The sequence below is a fragment of the Scomber scombrus genome, chromosome 6 (assembly GCF_963691925.1).
Source record: "Scomber scombrus chromosome 6, fScoSco1.1, whole genome shotgun sequence".
Lineage (NCBI taxonomy): Eukaryota > Metazoa > Chordata > Actinopteri > Scombriformes > Scombridae > Scomber > Scomber scombrus.
Genome location: NC_084975.1, coordinates 31,747,429 through 31,765,477, shown reverse-complemented (window position 1 = coordinate 31,765,477; position 18,049 = coordinate 31,747,429). Strand labels below are relative to the sequence as shown.

General features: G+C 38.3%; 1 protein-coding gene across 5 annotated transcripts in view; it reads right to left on the bottom strand.

The window, feature by feature from the left end:
• The window catches only part of ppp6r3 (protein phosphatase 6, regulatory subunit 3), a 30,644-nt gene extending 15,147 nt beyond the window's left edge, over window positions 1-15,497 (bottom strand). For 2 of the 5 annotated variants that reach the window (XM_062420241.1, XM_062420242.1), the window contains exons 1-12: window positions 15,314-15,497; window positions 10,001-10,167; window positions 7,849-8,082; window positions 6,897-7,083; window positions 6,545-6,682; window positions 5,692-5,757; window positions 4,151-4,263; window positions 3,477-3,590; window positions 2,830-2,956; window positions 2,358-2,510; window positions 534-683; window positions 173-237 (exon numbers count right to left, since the gene is read on the bottom strand). In XM_062420241.1, coding sequence (XP_062276225.1) covers window positions 173-237; window positions 534-683; window positions 2,358-2,510; window positions 2,830-2,956; window positions 3,477-3,590; window positions 4,151-4,263; window positions 5,692-5,757; window positions 6,545-6,682; window positions 6,897-7,083; window positions 7,849-8,075 — 1,340 coding nt within the window. In that variant the 5' untranslated portion in view covers window positions 8,076-8,082; window positions 10,001-10,167; window positions 15,314-15,497. Of the gene's footprint in view, window positions 1-172; window positions 238-533; window positions 684-2,357; window positions 2,511-2,829; window positions 2,957-3,476; window positions 3,591-4,150; window positions 4,264-5,691; window positions 5,758-6,544; window positions 6,683-6,896; window positions 7,084-7,848; window positions 8,083-8,516; window positions 8,575-10,000; window positions 10,168-15,313 lie in introns of those variants that run through there. The other 3 variants (XM_062420240.1, XM_062420237.1, XM_062420238.1) reach the window with 3 other exon arrangements.
• Window positions 15,498-18,049: the final 2,552 nt, after the last annotated feature.

Genomic DNA, 18,049 nt, shown 5'->3' with positions numbered 1-18,049 from the left:
ACAAAATCAATCAATACAATTAAGACAATGATCATCTTTCATAGTAAAAGGAGCAAATGACTGTTTGGTTTTGTTTATCTCCACTAATGACAACAAAATAAAACGTTGCTACATGCTGACAGAGTTACTTATTGTCTCATTTGCAGCTTTGATCAAAGAGCATAATACTCACTGTTCTTTCTCATTGGAGCTCCAGGCCTCTACAATTCTCTGTATAAACTGGCACTTTTGAAACAGCTGGTGGAGAGAAACACAAGAAATATTATAAAAAAGCTAATTTGGTGTGCCTACTATGTGTAGTGCATACAGCTACTGCATCTGCACTGACACACACACACACACACATAAAACTCCTACAGTGTAATATCACGAAGACTTCACTAAAAGAGTTGAGTCTCTCAAGACAGAGTCTGTTCAAATAAACCTGAGCACTACACTACACACTGTTCAGCTGTCCAGATCTAAACAATGACATCAAGGAAACATGACAGACTTGCTGTAAATGTTTTATTTCTCTAGAGTTCTAATCTTACATGTTTGATGAGGATGCTCTCTCTTGCATGTTCCTGCTCCGTCTCTGGTTGGATGTCAGTGGGGGCAGGGGGCATAGCCAGAATCATGGCTGTGCAGATCTCCACCTGAATGTGGAGGAAGTTGTTCCAGATGTATTTGAAATACATGTCCTGTGAAGAAGAAAAAAAACATGATTTAATTATTTGAATATTCAATTAGGTGTTTTGTTCTTCTTTTCTAGTTTCTGTTTGTTTGGTTTTTTTAACTCTTTCCCATGGAAACCAAAAGCAATTACATCCTAAAACATTAGTTATAATTGCTCTATAAAGCTGAGTGTATTTATAACTATAGTACAGCAGGTCAAAGTTTAAGCTGGAAACAGACATGGTTATTACTTTGTTTACTTTTGTTTTTACATCCAGATGAGTCCAGAGTTCCATCATACTGATAACTTGTGTGGTTGCTTCATGCTGTTTCTAGCAGTTGCCCATTACTAGATGTCAGTAATGAATTTGCAGTTGACATCCATGGCTGAACAGACTAGGGATGTCAGTTTCAGTTAGTTTTGTTTTCAATAGACTGGTACTTAACTGGTTTATTAAGGGTTCTTCAATGCAGTTCAGTTAATAATTAATTAGCAAATGAATTATTGAGTTATGGCCAAAAACATGTTTTGTGAGTCAGTGACCTTGACATTTGACTACCAAAATGTAAGCAGGTCATCCTTGAGTTCAAGTGGACATTTGTGCCAAATTTGAAGAAATTAGTGTAGTGACTGTTCAAAACACATAGATGATATAAATAATAAGTACTCTATTACATAAATGTTCTTTTCTCACTTCAAGTCCTTTAAAATAAGATATGCATTTAAAAATAAAATAATGTGCATCATAAAATAAAGAGGATGGATCATATTGAGCTCTTAGATTGTTCCTATTTTCGGTGCCTTCGGTTCAGATTTGAGTGTGTTTGCTCCAAAGATTTATGTTTGTGTCTGTAGTGGAGCTTCACAATCACCCACGGTCAGAGGATGTGACGCAAACTGGTTTTGAACTGCTCGTTGAAGAACTTGCTCTGTTTTATGCAGGGAACTACAGTCAGTGTTTTAGGCTCTCTTCCAAAAGGCAGGTGACCGACACTCAACCGTGTACCTGAACGCCTCCTGTGTATTCCCTTGCTGCTGATCTGCTAAATGCACTGCTGATGCTACGCTTTCTGTCTAGACATGAGGTCAGAGTGTCTATTCTTGATTAAAAGCTCTGTTTTCACTGTCTAAATTTCTCTCTTTAGAGCACTTTTCTCTGACTTGTGTCTGGCCTCTCTGCTCTCTGCCTGACATGCAGGAGTCATGCTGTGTAGTTGAAGCATCTGGTCCACAGCTAAATAACCTGGATTTTATGTGTAAAGATGATAGCTTTGCAGGTGGTGCAGGTTTTATTTTATTTCATTTTACGGTTCTTGCTCAGCTGTCTTTAAATTATTTTTGAATCCTGTATTTTGCAGCCAAGCAAGAATCAACTGAAATTGTAAATCGACCCGAAGCATGAAATAAAAAATATATATATTGCCCAGCCCTACACTGGACTTGTGTGCAATGCAAGTGCAGTTTCTTTCATACATGACAGAATGTTCAACCAGAAGACAGAAAAGAAGAACCACTACTACATAGCTGCTTAATATGGAATATAATCATATCATAAGTTAGTTGCAGCCCTACATGGTGCAGTGACAAATAACTAAAATATCTGTGAAAATGGCCCAAAACAAATACACAACACAGATAGTTGCTTCAATCCAAAACTGGAAACTTCATGTTCTGTGACTGAGAGAACTGATGTACTCACTAGTATGACTCCCAGTGTGTTAAGGTTAATGAGCTCCGTGTTGATGCTGTGTGTGTTGCTCTGCAACAGACTGGCCACCAGTCTGACCACATTGAGCCTGGTGTTGCCCACAGGAGGATCCAGCACCCCCCACGTTGTCTTCATCACATTCTTCTGGTCGTGAAGAATAAACACAGCTTAGTGCGAACACAACCACACAATACATGGTAGAAAACCCTCTGTCACACATTGATTTTGTGGCTGGACCATTTCTCAGCTTCGATTTAAGAAAACTTTTACAGCATCAAGAATAACACTCATGTTTACAAGTGTTTGATAAAATACACTAATTCCAACTAAACTGAAAGCAGCTGAGAAACGCTGAAAATAGTTTGGACTAAAAGGATTAAGCAGCTGCAGCCTGCAACCTCATAACTTCAATCTACAAGACATTTGATTTGAATATGCTCACAGCTGTCTGTGTTGTTTTTACCTTTGGGGGTTCCAGTAGCAGCTGGTGAAAGTCTTTGAGTCGGGGTCTTACAGCCTCCAAGATGCTGTGGTTGACTGAGAATGAAGGGTGGGACATCCCAGGGGGACAGTCCATATGACCCTCAAACCTACAACACAGAAAGTCAACATAATAAGCTCTTCATCATTCAGACTGTCACAGGATGTATACAGTTTTTACCCTACACTCATTGATAATGACAGATGGTAACAAGTATCAGTTTTAGGCCCACTGTGCCACAGATAGGTGTACTTTAGTTTAGCATAATACTTTAGTGGTTGTATTATGCTACCAGTGTGTGTGTTCACATTGAGCTTTACCTCCAGATAAAGTAGTTAAGAGAGTCTGGAGAAACGTTTGGGTTGTTATAATGATACTGCTGAATTTACAGACCTCAGAAATGACTTTAGTGAGTGCTAAATTATCATAGCTGATAGTAATGATGGACAAACTGTAATAAATCAAAAACTACTATTACTTTCAACAACTAATGTATATACAAAAACACACAAAATTTCTCAAATAGAAACTTTTTTATGCTGAATTAGCATCCTCCAACCATCTCTCCATCTACTGTATATCCACTTTCAAATTAAACTATAAAAAATGGCAGGGGCAGTAGTACTTACGCTGGTCTCCTTGTCTCAAACAATGTGAGGAGGATCTGGATAACACTGACAATTGCAGAATCATTCTTCTCCTTGTCGAAGATATTAGTCAGCAGCTGCTCCACCGTCTCTTGCCTGAGGAGGACAGACAGAGTCACTTCCCTCATCAGTAGGGCAGAGTTTGATTCCAACAATACAAAATAAACTGAAGAAAAGTAAAATTGGCAAGTAAATAAAAGCTGTAAACCTGAAGATCACTGGTGTTGGCAAGTAATCTTTAATATGCATTAGGGTTTTTTGACAGTGTATTGCAAGCTGGTACGCTCTGAAAAAATCCTAAAGAGACAAGGCTTATAAACCATTTCGCGCAATCGTATTAAAAGGAGAGAATGACATAATAAGCTTGTACCTTCAGTTTGGAAGGCACAAGCTTATTAATCTGCCCCTATCCATTCCCCCCCCCCAGTAATACAGTAATTTTAAAAAAGGCACTAAAATCGTTTCAAGAGTTTCCCAGGCAACGACACAGAGGTTGACTCATGTTTCAGAAGAGTGCCACACAGAGGCTCCCAATGATTATTGATTTGTGAATGAATTAATATTTGGTGTTATTTTTGCATTAAAAAAAGATTGTACAATTATAGAAGAAACTTTGCCTTTACTTGTGGAAACAATTAGCATCAATGAATACATACTTTTCAAGTGTGGACAGTAGTGGGTCGGGTTCTGAACAGCCCTGGACCTGGAACATCTGGTCTCTGCTCAGTCTGATTATCTCACACAGCGACTGGGAGGCATTGGAGTGTCTCTGTTGGGAAAGGTGAACGAAATTGAGAGATAAGACAAGGAAAGGACACGAGGAAGTGGGAAGAATGCAGGATGTCTACACAGCCAATAACTTATATTTCCATCAAGAATAAGAATACAAACAAGCACTGTTCTACTCACTCCACCCTAATCACAAAAAGCTTCTTTCTACTTACCACTGGTGGCATGTCGCCATGCAGATAGTTTGGCTTTTTTCTTTGCCAAGTTTATGAGATTTGTACCACCACCTCAATCCAGTGGAGGTGAATGGAATTTGTTTGCGGTGCTCACATAATGTAGAACACCTTATCAGCAACCAGTCTTTCTGGAAACTATGAACTGTTTTTATTACAAACCATCTACCAGGGTAAAAAACTATGCAGACTGTAAACACCAACGTCTGGTGACTTTCCAGCTTAACCACGACACTGTTTCTAGAAAGACACATTGCTGTTGAGGAAATATCAAATTTAGTATGTAAGATATTTGGATGAGAAGAAGAAAAAATAATTTGTTTTTGATAGGCCAAAATATTTGGCATCTTATAATTTCCCATAGCCAAAATGATGAATTAGATTGGCCCTGAAGACATTTAAAATGTCTTGTAAAATAAAATCTATCTGCAGGGCTCATTATCAACATTTTTTCTCATTTGGGTGAACTGCTCCACATTGCGTGTGTGAGCAGTGTGTGTATCATAGCACTGCTTTCTTTTCATTTAAGCGCTCAGATTAACAGGTTAGAGCAGCTACACAGCCTGCATGAGACGTGGCTGCAGCAGCACATCATCTACACATTCAACCTCTCGCCTATTTTTCCGCCCACATGACACGCTGTTCTCAGCAAAAATACAGTGCTAATGATCTGCTGGTGGTCAAATTAACATACCAGAAACATTACTTCTTTCACTATAGTTTTAATGTCTATATCAATGGAATATGTCACATACATGGAAAAAAATACTTTAGTGTCACCACTGTGGGTCACTGCACAGTTCACACCAGTGTAGAGAGTCAGTGACACATGAGGCTTCTTTTCTCAACTCTTGCTCATTTTCAGTGATAGTAGTTCAAACTGAGACTGCCTGCTGTTTTACCTGCTTCCACAGTAAGTTTTGATGTTATTACTTTATTTGTAGTCAGTTTCCCTCCAAACTGTTAGTTTGTCACAGTGTTTATCTGGTTTGTGGAACTTTGTGTCATCTAGACGGATTTTTTTCATTTGTAGTAGTGACAGCCAGAGTTTAACTGGCAGAAAACTCAAACAAACTCATCCTGTGTGAGGAGTATATATGGCTGACACAGACGTAACCTCGACCTGCTGTCTGTGTGAATGCTGTAAGCGTGCAAGCCGCAGCAGTTCAGCGACGCACATGCACAGGACTTTAATATCCTAAAAGCCAAGGAGAGAAAACTGGTGTGGCACTCACATCCTCATCTTGAGAAGGTTGTACCATGTCCACAAGTCTCTGAATCACCTTCTCTTCATTCAGCCACTGAAAGGAAACACAGATGGTCAACAGAGTACTAAATATTATGAGGGAAACCAAGTGTACAGGACCTTTTAAACAGTATTCTAAGTAAATGGAATATGTTTACAGATTCGGTATCATCTTTAGTGGGGAGAATGTATTAAAAAACTAGAGGTTGCTATGGAACAACTGTGCTGGAGGTACCTGAGAGGAAACCAAGCAGCCTCACCATGTGAAACCATGTAACCAAAGGGGAAAGTCTGTTTGTGTCTAACACTAACCGAGACCATTTGGAGTTTCCAGTAGTTTTACAAACAAAAAAAACAAAAAAAGTCATTCATGGAGAAAATGTAGCTTGTGAATCCTGAAGAATTCAATTATGAAATACTCCACAGATGCATATTGTAACCTTGCACGCATGCAAACAAAGTACCCATGTTGCACTGTACCATGATGCTGGGCTTGCAAAACCAGCCTAAATTATGCAACCTCAGCTTTTGCTTTCAGATTTTTAGCGTCTAGTGTGACGTGACTAACCGAGCTGGAACTAAGTGCAGAAGAGTTTTTCCAGTTTAAAATAAAAGGCAAAGACTGATGATATTGTACCACTTGATGGGCTCGTCCAATCACAGAGGCTTTGGCATAATCTAAATGACACTGTTTCTCAACATATGTTTATTGAGCTACACAATAATCACAATGAGCTAAATGGGAGTTGTATTGTTACTCCTGTGGGTTGTGATGGTCCAGCTTCAACTACCTGAACAGACAGTGAGCAGATGGGGAGAGATGGTGTTATCCCACTACTCACGTTGAGAACATCCTGTCGTAGCTGTTGTGGTTCGATGCAGGTGAGCATTCTAAGCAGCAGGTCCATGATGGCGGACGTCCCGATGTGTTTGATCATCAAGTCGACGAAATCCTCGCGCTTCCGCAGAAACTCCACTATCTATAAAACACAGACAGACAAGGCATATACACATTGATATCAGTGCTAAGTTTACTACAGGTCTACAATATTCTGTTACAGTGCAGATGACCTGATTACTGCCAATTAAGGCTGGACAATATATCTACATCAAGATATGAGACTAGATAAGTTTTGGATATTGTGATGCAAGTGTTTTCCTGGTTTTAAAGGCTGCATTCGTTTCTAGGCTCACCTGTTCAGGCTTGCGTCCGATGAGGATGGACAGGACCTTGGAGAAGAAGCTGGCCAGGAGCGGGTTGAGAGGCGGCTCATTCTGGAGAAAGCTGTAAAGTTTCATCAGCAGTTTCTCATCGTCTCCCAGTCTGTCGTTGATCTGACCCACATCTGATGTAAGCAGCTCACAGGATATGTTGGGATACCTGGGAGTAAAAAAAAAACAACAAAGGCTTGCTCATGTTTCCAGTACTGTGACACCATGTTTACACTGAATAAGCTGCCATCATATCCTGTAGATTTATCATGATGCAAGAGGCAAGATATAAATAGTCACTACTGTAACAAAATGCTGATAGATGCAAGATGTTATGAAGGACGAAGTCTGACTGTAATGTTACATTTCAAGTTAAAAGACGATGATGTGATCCGTTTTGGATTCTCAATAAGTTTAACACTTCCTTCTTCAAGCTTTTTTTAGTAAAACAAATGACGGCTACAAAAACCCTGCAGGCTTATAATTTATTCACATCTGGCTGAGCAACAGAGAGACCAAAACATCTGTCTGTAATAGAGCTAGATATTGTTTGAAAGTATTCTATACTTGTGCCGTTATGAATTGCAGTATTTTCCCCCAATAGCTCACTTTTAAGTAAGCATATTTTGCTACAAAAGCTGTTTTTCATTAAAAGTTGTGACATGTTAATACTTCAGCACAAGAAGCTGCAAGACAAGTTTGTCTAAATAAAGAAAAAAGTCTAATCAAACCACATATCTGATCAAAAAAATAAGTCGACAACAGTACAAATTTGTAATCTTGTCCATCAAATGTATTGTGAATTTCAAATTTTATTGTATGTTTGAGTTTTTACATTAAAAAATGACAATCCCATGGAAAGTGATTAGTATTTACAGATATAAAGCAGATCTCCTTAGTTTCATCCTCCTCATCCTGTGCACCGCTCTCTTACTTGTATTTAACCTTCTCCTCAACATCAGTGCAGGGTTCCTGTGTGATGAAGGTGACCAGGTCCTCCATGCACTGTGGTTTCAGCAGGAATTCCACCAGTTTGTGGTTCTGGGCCTTGCACTCCTGCAGGACGTCGTCTTCGTCCATGACCTCCGTCAGCGTCACATCTTCCTTCTCTAGCAGCGTGTCGATGTGGGACGTGGTGTGGAGGTCAAATTTCCAAAACATGTTGGCTCTAAAAAGATCAGAGAGAAAACAGCACATAGTAAAGTTGGGCAGTGTGAGCAAAAATGTATATCATAGTATTTTTTAAGATTCAGAAGACACCGCTCTTCTTTTTTCCTTTTGACTGGGCCTTTAAAGAGGTTTATGGTGATACATTATAGCTAGAATAGAGAGAATAGAGATCTACACCCTATTGTATATCCAGAGCAGTTTGCCAGCTAACTGAAACCCACATGTTTACATGAATGAGGCTGACTTTCAGTACAATTACACTGTGAGGAAGCTAAAAAAGAAAAAAAGAGTAATGAATTATTATCAGAATGATGGTGAGTCATTTTACTTTGAACGGCTGAGCTGATTTATCTGAGCTGGAGTTCAAACAAATGAAGAAAAATGAAGAATGGAGGTAGAAGAGCAACAGGACCATCATGAAGGTCAACATACACTAACTGCTACCTCTTCCTGCACTCACTGCTCTCCTGAGGAGAGGTGGGGGTGGGACCTGTTGCCGCCAGACTCGGAAAAATCTGGAAGTGTCTGTGGATGAGAGTAATCGCTGCTGTGTAAATACTACAAATGGATTTACAGCGTTTATCAACACTGTCGTCCTGGAAACTGTTTCACCTCCACAGAATCAACTGGATGAAAAGAGTGAGGCTGGCTGAACCTAACACTCAGCTAGAAACGGTATGAACAATGGGATTACAACACCTAACTGTGGGAGGACAGTTTGTGCATCTCCTTTATCCAGTGGCAATCCATGAAAGCCAAACAGTGTTTATTGTGTCATTTTATTAGAGCTGGGTATCATTTAAAAAAATGACGATACCAGTGCTCTTAAAGTGATACTGAGAACTTCATACCCATTCCACATTTAGTGTTCTGTCTTGTATCCGGTGTAACAGACGTGTAGTGTAGCCACACTTTAGAGTGTTTAGGTGACATCTTGGCTAGTAACTGCTAAGCGCACTAACTCAAATTCACCACAATTTCACCACCACAGACAGGTTGTAGCTGCTGTGGCAGTGGACCAATCACATGTCACATTAAATAGAAGAATGCTTGCGTTGATTGGCTGTGAGCAAGTCCATACAAATAGTCATATTTTCTAGCTCTGGGTGCAAAAAGGATGGATTGTGGGTCTGTTTGATTGGAGATGTTTCGATACTCCTTGGTATCGATTTATTTCTGTCAATACCTTACAAGGTATCGAGTTCCCATACCTAGCAATTAGGAAGACAAAAACCAACAGATGCGGAGTTATCCACAGCATCTGATATAAACAAACCAACATGCAAACTGCCCAAGATGTAGATCTCTATGCAGTTAACCATAATGCTGGTACAGGGGCAAGTTCCTGTGTTCACTTTGGTTCAGACTCCAACTTTTGAAGCAATACATTCATATAATCATCGTTTATTTCTAAAGCTGATGGACGTTGCCAATTATCACATTATATTGGAGGCTTTGCTTGCCCAGATCTCACTCTAAATCTCAATAACAGAACTGCCTGACTAGCCAGCGAGCTGTATCCAGCATGCCGTTCATCTGTATCATTTTGTAAATATATAATTATTAGTGTTTGTGTCACAAATTGTGTGCCAGAGATAGTTGTGGGTAATTAAGGTTATACAGTTGATAGGACTCTCTGTATATACTCCACACAGCTTGTCCTGACCATACCACTCCTCATGGTGAACAATATTATGCATTTTACTGCCACGTAAACAGCCAGTTTCAGCAATGCAGCGGTATGGTGGTATATGAAAAGTTTATATTGTATGGAAAATTAAAACCAATGTACTGGTATGCTATTTTCAGTTGCTATTTAATATTTTTAGCCATTTCTAAATGTCCAAAAACCTCACTAAGGATCAGCCTTATTAAAATTGAGCCTAGAACAGAGCATGGTAGCTGACTTCACCTACCTGTGTGTTTGTTGGAGTCCAGGTGGCGGAGCTCAGGTTAGAAAGAGGTGTGTTCTAGTCTTTGGGAGTTGTGGCCCATTCCAGGCTAGCCGGACGGACAGGCAGGCAGACAGCGGTGATGGACAGACTGACAAACGGCACACATACAGCAGTTCAACAGCACACACCTGTGAGGAACAGATAGAGACATGTTAAAGGAATGGTTCCATTTCTTTACTGTAAATATTTTTTACTGTATGTTGTGTTATATGGACCTTTGTCCGTAAAGTTTATTATATTATTATTTACATGTGGATATTGGAGCAATTTTCAATATTATCTGTAATTACAAAAAGGCAAAAATTGTTCACATGCAACTTTACTTGCAAAACAAAGACAGTAATACCTATAATACCCATTGCTGCTCATTACTACAACATTCACACACCATTAATCACTCCATGATGGTTAACAACAGCCAGTTTATGGTTGCCTAAATAACACTGGGACGCATCAGGTGAAACTATGAAAATCCCTTCTTAATTGTGCTAAGCAGTGCGCATTAGCAGCAACATGAAACACAGCATTCAGTGGTCACAGACCTGCTGCGTCACAACTAAAAAGGTTTGGGTCATAGAGATAAGATTGATTCCTTTAAATCTCAGCAGTTTTTTCTTGGATTTTACTTTATTTACATTAACAGTCACTTGATACCATAATTATTTTCATTAACATGTAAGTGTAACACTATTGTTCTGTGGCAGTTTTTATGCGTTTTAGTGCTAAAGCTGTAAAAAATCATTAGTATTCATTTTCAGAGTTCCCATCGTGGTTTGGGTGATATACACAGGAAGTAATGTTGCCACGGAGATGGTGGCTGAATCCAAATGTGCAGTTTTTTTTACACACGTTTTTCTACCATCAACTCAACTCAGCCACATTGACGGGACTGACTACCTCATGTTTTTCATCTCTCATCATCTGTAACTCATCTATACTATATTTCTCAATGGTTCTCTGGGAATTGGTTTTAGCAATTTATAAAAAAAAATTAAAAAAAGGACATTTGCAGGGTATTCACTTCTAATATTATCTTTACATTATTATATATATATATATATATATATATATATATATATTATTACGCTATTATTAAGCTATGGATTATGGCTCATTTTCCTGTCTGTAGCCCAGGTGGATTCTATGAAGTGTGCAGAGAGTCAGCATGAATTGAGGGTTTGTACAGTCTGCAAGTGTGATGAAGTCACACAAAGTTAAAAAGCAATTAGTATCTGAAAGCATCCAAAATTCCTCCCAAGTCAACATGACTTTCATTTAAAAACAATGAAAGAGGATTAATGTTAAATATCATTGTTATACAGTTAAATGAGTTCAAGATCATTTATGGAACAATTAGAGTGAGGAACTGAAAACATGCAACATTGAGTAAGTTTAAACAAATGTTAAAAATATCACATTAAACAAATATTACATGGATGGAAGGAAAGGGTACAGGATATGTAAGTCCTTACTCATTTTTGTTTTGGTTGTTTGAAGTTACCCTTTCAGATTAAACTGCAGCCTCAGCCTTAACCTTTTCTTTCCTGTACTGCAATAAAAAAATAAAAACCTTTGGCTTGAGTTATTGTTGTTTTGAGCTGCACTATTTAAGTATCTGTCTCTTTTTGCATGTTTATGGATGTATAAAAAAATGAATTTGTATATACAGACTGGAAATTACAAAAAAAAAAAGCACAAGTCAAGCACAAGTCAAGACATTTGGGATCAGCTTGTGAGCGGTTATGTAAGCCCAGAGCTGCTTTTTTGGGGGGTTTTTGTGTTTATTAAACGTCTGTACATATTAATGAATTTGACCCCATGAAAAGTTCCTGAGTCCTCTGTAACCATGGATACAGATGACAATCACTGGATTACATAAAAATCTAATGCTGATTATTTTGAGGATCTAGAGTTATAAGAGTCTTCTTCTGATGATCTCGTAGCCTACTTATGTGCATTTGTCCTGGACACAGAGACACTGCCATGACTGGAAAGAGTGAAGATGATTCCAGCAGTATGTGTGTGACGTCTGAGTTTCATTTACACTAACTTATAACCGAGGTGTCGCATTTCTTCTGCATACTGTGTCAAATGGGTCAAAAGGGTTAAGTGTTCAACAAGCTGCAATCGGTAAATACTAAAATAAATAAAAACCTGACCTGACCTTACACCCTGCCAGTGTTTCCTATACTCATTACACTACTACATGTAAGTTAGTGTTATAAGAGTAGTGTAGCTGTGTTAAGGACTAGGGCGGTGTGTGTGGTTAAAGTGTCAGTGAATGTAAGTGATGCAGACTACAGTGTGTCAGTTCAGAACTGCTGCAGCTTTCTCTTCTGTTATTTCCACAACTGCTGGAAGAGTCCAGTTAGCAACAAATGGGTTAGGCTAAACTGAGTGTGCTCACTTAAGGTGGACTGACTTGTAAGAGGGTCCAGATATCATCATTTTAGTGTAGATCTGAGTCGCTCTTAAACTGAGAACAGAGAAATGTCTGGCTGCTGAGTCTATTCTGATTCAGTACCATATATGCTTCTATATGGGTATAATATAAACTATATGCTTTATACAACACTGTTCAAAATATTATAGGAAACTAATGAAGGAAATGTGCAATGTAGGCTCCACTTTCATAATACAGAGCTACTGAGCTGTCAAACATATTCAAACTACTTTACAGGTAGGTGTGCACTCTGTCAGCTGTATTACAGAGGGGAAAAAAAGATTTTAAAAATTGCACACTAATAACAACAGGACTCACAAAACATTGTGAATGATGTCCTGGTTAAGCTCGGGGGGGGGGGGGCTTTGATTTCATTTTTAAATGAAAACAATCTGTCCACACCCGCTTTAACACCATCTCTGAAATAATCTGCATCCACACTGACATGTCACATGACCAGTCTCGTACACTGGGCATGCACGAGCCGCTGTAAACAGGAAGCAGATCTACTTTGTGATTGGTTGCTTAGTTTCAGAAAATACTACGAAGGAAGAACAGCGACGGTGAAAAGTAAAACTGTAACTAAACTGAGTATAATGTAGCCAAGGCAGCAGAAAACATCACCATGAGGTAGAGGTGTAACCAATCAAGGAAGGACACGTCGTCATGACACAATCAGGAAGTTACTGTTTCTGTCACACTAAAACGCAACCCCCGCAGTTTTCAAAATAAAACAGTGTCAGCTGCATTTTCCGATGTATCCATTTTAGACGTTTGAAAACAGCGAGTAGTGTGGACTGTAGGTGTAAACATAGCAGACGATACATGTTTTAAAAGAAACATATTGGTGTGGATGTAGCCATAGATTATAACTATTTTTTCCAGCCGCAGGCAGCAACAAAAGTCAAAGCCGCTGAGTGTTGCGGGTTACTCTGCATGGATTTTTTCAATCAGGGTAAAGGATTAAGTGAATCCTAGTTAACGCTGCAAGACTACTACTAGAGAAACCTGATTTATAGTCTGTGTTTACTCAACCAGGGCCTGTAAATGAGACAGGACAGAGAACGTGATGCTGCAGGATGAAGGAAATACTGTTCAGTTTTTACATCTTATTGCTTTTTTGTTAAATTCAAAACATCCACTGTGCTAGGAAAATGTTGTGATCTCACTACTGAGTCTAATGGCTCAATGTGCCAATAAAATTAGCAAAGAAATCTCTTCAGTCTGTAGCCTTATACATTCAGTGTCCTGGTTTGGTTTGCATATATGATATATGAAATAGAACCAGCTGCATGTAAACACAAGTTCTATACTAACCAGGTTGTTACAATGAGTGTAAAGCTGTTCTAAAGTAAACACTGGTTTCCTATGGACAGCATATGCACCCAAAGAGTGAAGGTGAGCACTGTTGTATAAACCCCATACCAACACAGACTGAAGTAAAACAAGATGGCACCAAAAGGCTATATTGTTGTGTGCTGTAATGTTCAATAAATAAAATAGGTTCAGAGCTTCTCCAACACTAAAATGTAGCCATAAAACCATCATACAAAGTTCATTTGTGTTGTTTACACTTCAGTTTCTGTCTCACTTTTGGTTATTTGTTGTATTAACTCAACAACAGCAGGCTAACTAATGACCACCATAAAACACAGCCATAGATCACACAAACATGCAAAGCTCCAAAACAAGGAATTAAACATATCATTCTATTATACTGACACCTTAATACAGCAAAAACAACAGACATGTTTCACAGGCCAAAAACCATAAAACGCACTGGGTAAGCCAGCACGCATAACAGAAGAAAAACAACATTTTACAGTTTGTGTTAACGCCGTGTCTGATTGGACAGTACAGTACACCAGCCACTGTCACAAGATCTTAACTGTTCAGGTAAATATAACTGGTGTTTCCAACCTGCGCACTGTATACATTCACTAATGAAAAGACAAGAGCGTTTACCTCAAATCAGGGCTTCTACAGCCTAAACACATACAATTACATTAGCTTTAATGTCACAATTCATTAATTTCTATTTGAAACATCTGAACCAACTGAATGGGCCAACTGAAAACACAGTTGATCTTAGATTGAAGTAGTAACCGCAGATTAAACCCATTAGCGTTTCTTATAATGTGTATAATGCTATCTAATAATAGCATGCAGTCAACGTCCGTGAAGAAACATTGATGGCCCTCTTACACAGCTGCAGTTAGTTAAACCGCAAAACGTTCATAAAAGCTTTAACTTCGGCTAAACAGAGATTGAAAGGCCACAAATACAACATCTGATTATACAATTTCTTACCAGATTTACACCAGGTAACACAGATTAACGTGACTTTCGTTAAAATATTGAAATTCTGCGTTTGCAGTAACGTCAAATACCCACTTAAGTTACATATCAGGGCCCAAAACAGACTAGCACTAACGTAACAGAAACACACCGGCTAAGGCAGACCGGCTAACGTCACTAACTATCAGTAGCCATTGTTAGGTAACCTGGCCACCTAAAATCAGGATCAAACTACCGTTAACGTTAGCTGTGAAGTTAAGGTTGCTACGTCAAGTTAACCGGCAGCAGTGAGCTATGAAGCTAACGGTAATTGGCTAAGAAGTTGGCGGAATAAATAGTGTTTTACCTCACGTTACCTAAAAACACTGATATGTAATGTTACCGTCAAGCTAGCCGCGTAATAGCAAGGAGGCACACCAAGTGTCTGACAGCTAAAGATGGCTATGTATGCTTCTTGCTGGCCAGCTAACGTTAGCCGACTATCTAAAGACTGCTGGCTAATCGTCTCTTCAGCACCAGCCAAGTGTACCTACCGACAGACAACGGCAAACGACGAGTCTCCAGTATGTAGCTTATCTTGCCATTAGCCCCGAGCTTTACAAAACCCAATACAGAAATAACACAAAATTCCGGCGAGGAAAATAAAGCGTTTAAAACTGATTCTGACAGGCGCGAAAAGGTATATCATCGGAGGGCACTTTTCAAGATGGCGGTTCCGTCAACTTCAGCGACCCCTTCCCTTCCCCCACTACAGCTGCAGCGCCTGTCACTCAGTCGCTCAAACCAGTCCTCGAGGTTTTATTGGCTACTGAGTGTGCCACTTCAAAGCGTCATTTGTACGAGGTATACATGCTGTGGCCCGGAGAGAGCGGAGTTATATAGTTTAAGTAATTGTATATAATTAGTAAAATATATTTAATAGCAGAACACGTTAAGGATGTGTGTTAGTATATATTTTTTTGTTTTATACTAATTTTGGGGGGAATACTGTTCATGTAAAGCGTTAACTCCACCCGCGTCTTTTCTGTGTTTTATAAATCGAACGTCCTCGCATAGCATGAGCACGCCCTTGACTCACCGAGAAACGCCCAGTGGTGGATACACGTTTTGAGAACATTTGTGCCTTTTATTTGGCTTCTTCTTGATAACGCTCATGTTTAAAGAAGGGACATCATCAAGTGAACATTATGGATAATTCTTCCTTATTTAAGTTGATGAAAATAATAGTAAAATAAAATAATAACTACTTCTTTCTTTCTTCTTTTTTTTCTTGTCTTTTTTTGACTATTCTTGTGGTATTTTAGTAAACATTGCTCTTTCTGTAGTTTTTATCAGTAGAATGTTTAAATGATCCCTAATGTAATTAGGGTTAAGTGTTGTTCCCATAATGCAATTTACTCCTTAAACACAACATACTTTATTAGGTCCACATATGCAATCATACTCTTTTGCCTTGACCATACTCGTTTTTTAATAAGCTTATACATTCTCAGTTGTTCCTGGCATTGTCAGAAATGTGATTTTACTATATGTTTATAACTGAGGTCATAGTGGGTGGTGGTGGTGTACTGGAGTGCATTATATTGAAAAAGTGTTATTATTTTGTCCCTCTCATGTATTTTAATAGAGTGGACAAAATATCTTTCTGTCAGCACATTACCAGCATCAGTTGTGACATTGTATGTTATTAACAGCGAGAATCTCCATTTTTAATCCATATTATCACTTTTCTTTAGATTAATTTCAACTGTGCACAGAGTTAAGTACCAGTATATTAAGATTGTATAGAGGTACTTAATTAGTTCATATGTACTATGTACAGGATGTATAACTTTGATGGAGAAGGAGAGTGTACAGTAGGAATGTAAGTAATGTATGCACAAAGTAAATAATAAATCCATGTGTAGTATATACAATGTAAAAAGAAGCCATTATGGACAGTTCAGATGTTAAATACAGATCAGAGTTGATGTTATCTCATATGACACAGACTTCAGTCAGTTTGAAGGAGCATTATGTCACTTTTTGTCTATGTAAGACCTAAAAAAGTTGTGGTCAGATAGCTTATATGGTATATTTACTACATTTTTCTTAATCTGATTATTTTACATTTTCACATTCAATAGTCTATATCACAAGATGCAGATATCACAAAGATGTTTATGGGCAGTGAGTGTGTTAGAGATGAGGGGCTGTACAACATCTTTACTCGTCAGTTAAGTCTGGAGAGCTTTTGTGCTATTTCACATCAGCAGCAAGAGGAAGGAAGTTGGACAATTATGACACTGATGTGTAGGTACATTCACAGGCGACTGTATAACCATCAGAGATGCAGCAACTGATGCTTATGGGAAGGCCTCAGTGTTTAAACCTGGACACATTTGAGTTGATCATAAACTGGAAACCCAAAACCCAAGTAGGTTATGTGACATGAGGAGGAAAAGAGTTTGTTTTGTTTACAATTAACACATACTTACCATTCAGATCTATTGTAATGGACATATTTATTGGTCGTCTTCAATGAAAATGCTTTGTTTTCAAATGTAACTTCAGCCTGGGGCTTTGACATATAGGTTGCTAGGAGACAGAGTACAGAATGGCAGACAGACAAAACAGGAAGTTCAGTAGAAAACATTTTCACTATTAAATACAATTATATACACACAAACCTCACTTTCATGAATTGGTTGTAATATTAATATACTAAATTCATCTTATGTTTATCTCAATGGACATCATGTCTGGAGTGACCGAAGGGTTTTTGCACAACCATTGCAGTTTGCAATTTTGTAAATGTTTATTTATATTTATATTTTTTATTTTTTTACATTATAACGTTTATAATTTGCATTCACTGAATAGAAACATCCACTGTGGTGATAATGGAAAAATTATAAAGACATGAGTTTAAATAAGCAGAAAAATGTTTATTTATTTTATTACTTCAGCAGATAACAAAAAAACTGTCTGAAAACTAGCAAACACAATTATCAAAATCTATAAAACGGAGACAATTATTGTTGTTATTTGTTTTCATCCTTCACATTCTTCTTCTTATTATCCTTATTATTATTATTATTATTATTATTATTATTATTATTATTATTATTATTATTATTATTATTATTATTATCATCACAATTCTTACCCTGGAAGCTGTCGTTCCAACCAATAGAAACCGGGAAGCTCGTTTCCCCCGTCTTTTCCCGGGGAACGTAAACGCAGCACTTGGTTTGCACAAATCCTCTCCGTTAATCGCTTCTCGCCGG